This window comes from Protobothrops mucrosquamatus, unplaced genomic scaffold, assembly GCF_001527695.2.
Source record: "Protobothrops mucrosquamatus isolate PMUCROS unplaced genomic scaffold, P.Mucros_1.0 scaffold4823, whole genome shotgun sequence".
In the NCBI taxonomy this organism is placed as follows: domain Eukaryota; kingdom Metazoa; phylum Chordata; class Lepidosauria; order Squamata; family Viperidae; genus Protobothrops; species Protobothrops mucrosquamatus.
The window spans coordinates 60,045-65,044 of record NW_015390711.1 but is presented as its reverse complement, the minus strand read 5'-3'; the positions used below and the strand labels follow the sequence as shown (position 1 = coordinate 65,044).

At 44.4% G+C, this 5,000-nt stretch overlaps 1 protein-coding gene across 1 annotated transcript in view; it reads right to left on the bottom strand.

The window, feature by feature from the left end:
- The window catches only part of SFMBT2 (Scm like with four mbt domains 2), a gene marked incomplete at its 3' end in the record, with an annotated part of 30,213 nt that overhangs the window by 14,934 nt on the left and 10,279 nt on the right, over positions 1–5,000 (bottom strand). The window contains exons 7-9 of the mRNA XM_029286757.1: positions 3,765–3,866; positions 2,759–2,906; positions 56–138 (exon numbers count right to left, since the gene is read on the bottom strand). Coding sequence (XP_029142590.1) covers positions 56–138; positions 2,759–2,906; positions 3,765–3,866 — 333 coding nt within the window. The remainder of the gene's footprint in view (positions 1–55; positions 139–2,758; positions 2,907–3,764; positions 3,867–5,000) is intronic.

The following is a 5,000-nucleotide window of genomic DNA, read 5'->3' as shown; positions in this document are numbered from 1 at the left end:
ACCAAACACGGGTCAAGAAAGATCGCGATGCAGTAAAAACAAAACCAGATCTTACATTTCTGAAGCAGCACTCGGGAGCTGCCTCCGCTCCGCACTGCTTCTGGTAATCTGCCCAGTCAAAATCCGGATTAGAATAACCTGCAGGAAATCCCAGGAAACGAACAAAAGATGGTTTTCTCTCGTTTTGTGTGGATAGCCCAACATCTGTCCCTCAAGAATAACACAAGTATCCTAGACTGTTTACATCAGCCCGTTCAAAGCCTGTCCTTCGCAAACTCGAGTTTACAGGAATTGGATGAGCTGAGCCAATATACACAATTTAGAAACTTTCAAACATTATCTAGCCCAGGGGTCTTCAAACTTGGCCACTTTAAGACTTGTGGACTTCAACTCTCAGAATTCTGGGAGTTGAAGTCCACAAGTCTTAAAGTTGCCAAGTTTGAAGACCCCTGTAGCTGGCTGAGGAATTCTGGGAGTTGAAGTCCACAAGTCTTAAAGTGGCCAAGTTTGAAGACCCCTGTAGCTGGCTGAGGAATTCTGGGAGTTGAAGTCCACAAGTCTTAAAGTGGCCAAGTTTGAAGACCCCTGTAGCTGGCTGAGGAATTCTGGGAGCTGAAGTCCACAAGTCTTAAAGTGGCCAAGTTTGAAGACCCCTGACCCAGCCCATATGATTTTTTGTTGTTGTTGTTGTTGTTGTTTACAGTGAGTCAGTTGATGGCAGCCAGCGTTGTACTGTGGCGACAAAAAAGCCAGATGTGATGTTAGGCTACATCAACATAAATGTAAATCAAGGAGAAGTCACCCAGCTGGTTTTCATACCTAAGGCGGGACTAGAACTTTCAGTCTCCTGGTGATTGGCCCAAAGTCACCCCACTGGCTTCCATGCCTAAGGCATGGAATGATTGGTCCAAAGCCGCCCAATCGGCTTCCAGGCCTAAGGTGGGACTAGAACTCATAGTCGCCTGATCATTGGCTCAAAGTCACCCAGCCAGCTTCCAGGCCTAACATGAGACTAGAACTCACCATCTGCTGGTGATTGGTCCACAGTCACCCAATCAACTTTTATGCCTAAGGCAGGACTAGAACTCACTGTCTCCTAGTTTCTAGCCTGGTGCCTTAATCACTAGACCAGGGGTAGGCAACCTTGGCTCTTTTATGACTGGTGGACTTCAACTCCCAGAATTCCTGAGCCAGCGTGGCTCAGCATGGAAGCCTCTCCCTTTCCCCTCAGCATGGCTGGCTCAGGAATTCTGGGAGTTGAAGTCCACGAGTCATAAAAGAGCCAAGGTTGCCTACCCCTGCACTAGACCAAACCTGCTGAGTTAGCCTCAAACTTCTGGTTCTGCCCAATTAAGTTTTAATTCTGCATCATGCCTTTTAGGAAAATGCTGGGCATTCTCTTTCTCCACAAAAAAGATGGCTGAAAATTGTAAGAGCTCTTCATAGCTTGCTGAGATTTTAGATATTCCTGTGTACTGTAGGGCAGACATGTTTGTTGTCCCTTGTGGTCTCTCCATTTTGTGTGGGGAAAGGGACTTGTCTCCTTCACAGTCCGTTTCCTTCTCCGCCGAATCTCCATCTTGAATTTCTGCACGATCAGCCTAGGCATCCCCAGCTTTCAGATCTAAATATTTAATCGTTGGGAGCTGCTTGGAAATTGCACTCATTGGGAATAAGCCAGAGCGAAAAGCAAGCACACAACTCCCATGCAGAAATCCCCCCCACAGCTGTAAACGCTTAAGGAAAAAGAAATCTATAAATCTAGCTCTCAACCATATAAATAGTGTCATCGGAGCGCTTTCATACTGGGGGAAATTAATGGTTATTAATTTGCTGGCTGGCATCAAATCAAACTCCTGAGGGAATCTAAACAGCTCTTCTAACCGTACATTACTGTGTACGTTAAAAACAAAGTGTACATTACTTTCCAATTATTAATCTATCTTAGTCATGTCTTGGAAGAAGAAGGAGAAATTCCCTTAGAAGCCAGAAGCCTTATCAGGAATTTGCTGATCTAATGCAGCAACTTTGATGGTTTTGATATTGCTCTGAAGATTAAGCTTTGCGGACAAGAAGCAAAAGGCTGGGAACGTATCTTTCTAGTCCAGGGGTCTTCAAACTTGACTTTTTTATGACCCGTGGACTTCAACTCCCAGAATTCCTGAGCCAGCCATGCTGAGGGGAAAGGGAGAGGTTTCCAAGTTGAGCCATGCTGGCTCAGGAATTCTGGGAGTTGAAGTCCACGAGTCATAAAAGAGCCAAGGTTGCCTACCCCTAGCCTAAGTCCTCCTGTTCTAAGCGGTGAGCCTCCTAGACCAGGGGTGGGCAACCTTGGCTCTTTTATGACTGGTGGACTTCAACTCCCAGAATTCCTGAGCCAGCATGAGGGAACTATGGCCCCTTCATAACTTGTGGACCTCAACTCCCAGAATTCCTGAGCGAGCATGGCGGAACTATGGCCCCCTCATAACTCGTGGACTTCAACTCCCAGAATTCCTCAGCCAGCATGGCTCAGCTTGGAAACCTCTCCCTTTCTCCTCAGCATGGCTGGCTCAGGAATTCTGGGAGTTGAAGTCCACAAGTCATAAAAGAGCCAAGATTGCCTAACCCTGCCCTATACCATTCTGGATAAATGATCGTTCAATCTCTTCTTAAAAACCTCCAGTGATGGAGCATCCACAACTTCTGGAGGCAAGTCGTTCCGCTGATTATGCAATCCCCCCCCAATCCAGCCCAATTCTTTGATGACAAGACAAACCTTTGGGAGGGGTGAGATGAACTCCATTTTTAAGGCACCACTGCACCGGCAGGATGCCCAAGGAATCAGCGTGGCAAAGCATCGTGGTGTTGTGTGGTTCGGGACGGAGGTCGTCAAGAGTGACTTGCACGAAATGGTGGTTGAAAACCTATAGAGAAACAACGGACACTAAGCAAATCGTCGTAAGTCGAGGACCGCCCGTATTGTGGTGGGGCAAGAAAGGAAAAGTTCCAGAAGTTCTTCCAAGCTACTCAAGAGACAGTTTTATGCTCAATGATAACATGGGCAAAGTATTTTGGACATAACATAGAATTAGAAAACTGGCAAAGCCTTTGGGAAAGAAATTCTAAAACAACAAAAACAGTAGCGTACAAAGAAAATCTATACAAAATGTTTTATAGATGGCATTTAACACTGGTGAGGTTAGCAAAAGTGTTTAAAAATATATCAAGCAGTTGTTGGAAAGGTAGATAACAACCAGGCACTTATTACCATCTTTGGTGGACATGCTCCAAAGCCAAAAGATTCTGGTTCAGAATACACACATGGTTAGAGAAAATGACTTAAAAAACCATATAGAATTTAAGCCAGAACTATTTTTGTTAGGCATAATTGTAGGAAATTATGAGAAAGAGTATATATATCTAATTTTACATGTATTAACTGCAGCGAGAATTGTATTCGCTCAACATTGGAAAAATGAAGATTTACCAACAGAGGAAGAGTTAATAAAATTTTTTTAGATTGTGCAGAAATGGATAGATTGACATTGAAAATGAAAGAGAAAGAAGATTCGGTTTATTTTAGATCATGGGACACGTTTTATCAATGGCTAGAAATTTAACATATATTAGTAAGTTAAATGTTAGAACCCAGACAATATGTTGCTGATAAAATATTAAGCACTTGTGATTATAAAAAATTTACACACACACACACACACACACACACACCTCGGCTGCAAAAGATCTGATTTTAATTCTCAGTTCCGTTTTGGTTTCCTCACCTTGGTTATAGTAGCTGGGCAAATCGTGGCTGGTTCCCGTTGATCCACCGCTTCCAGCTTCATCCCGACTGTAAATGAGTGCTCCCTCAGATCAGTGTGATCCTGGGGAAAAGATGTTGAGAACTTTGGACTCACGGCCAAGAGTTGGGTCCATCCTGCCAGTGATCGCCTGCTCAGGTAGTCCTCGACTTACTACTACTCTGTGCATTAATGATTCACCTGTGGAGATGGGTTACCAGCATCAAATTCCTGGGTGTGCAGCTAACGAGTAGGCTGGCTTGATCGCTCAACAGGGAGACACTGGTGAAGTGGGCACAGCAGCGCCTGCATTTTCTGCATCGCATGAGAAAAGCACATCTTCCTTCCCCTGTCCTGACCACTTTCTACAGAGGGACGATGGAGAGCATCCTGTCATACAGCATCACAGTCTGGTTTGGAGGCATCCCTGCTTCAGACAGGAAGGCAGTGCAGAGAGTGGTGAGGACAGCAGAAAAGATCATTGGCAGATAACTCCCTTCAGTCCAGGACATGGCACAGAAGCGTTGCTTGAGCAGGGTCCGCAAGATTGTCTGGGACACTACACATCCTCTTCACAACCTGTTTTCTTTGTTCCCTTCCGGGAGGAGGGGGCTTCGTGGCATCCGAACCAGAACATCCAGATTCAGTCATAGCTTTGTTCCATACAGTATTAACCTTGTGAACTCTCAAGCTTCCTCCTTCCGTTGTGTATTCAAGATGGACAGTGAATAATATTTATATGTTACTTCTGTGTAAGGGTGTAGGTCTATAATATGTTTTAAATGTGTTATGTATACGTACACTTTGAGAGGAAGCAACTACATTTCATTTTTAATGTGTGCCATTGTGCCCACAGGAAAAAAAATGACAATAAAGGTTATCTATCTATCTACAAGGGATCGTCAAATTTCCACAGTGAAGCAAGACGGTGGTTAAGTGAGTTTTGCCCCATTTTATTTTATTTTTTTTAATTTGTATTGATTTTCCAGTTTTACATTTAAATATTTGAAAAGCAACGAGGCGGCTGGGTTGGTTCATAATTCAATAACATACAAATTTCTTTACTACAGATCACCAACTAGTACCGTATATACTCGAGTATAAGTCGACCCGAGTATAAGCCGAGGGACCGATTTTCCCACAGAGAACTGGGAAAAATTGGTGACCCGCGCATAAGCCGAGGGGGCATTTTGGCTGTTCCTCCCTGGCCGCCGCCCC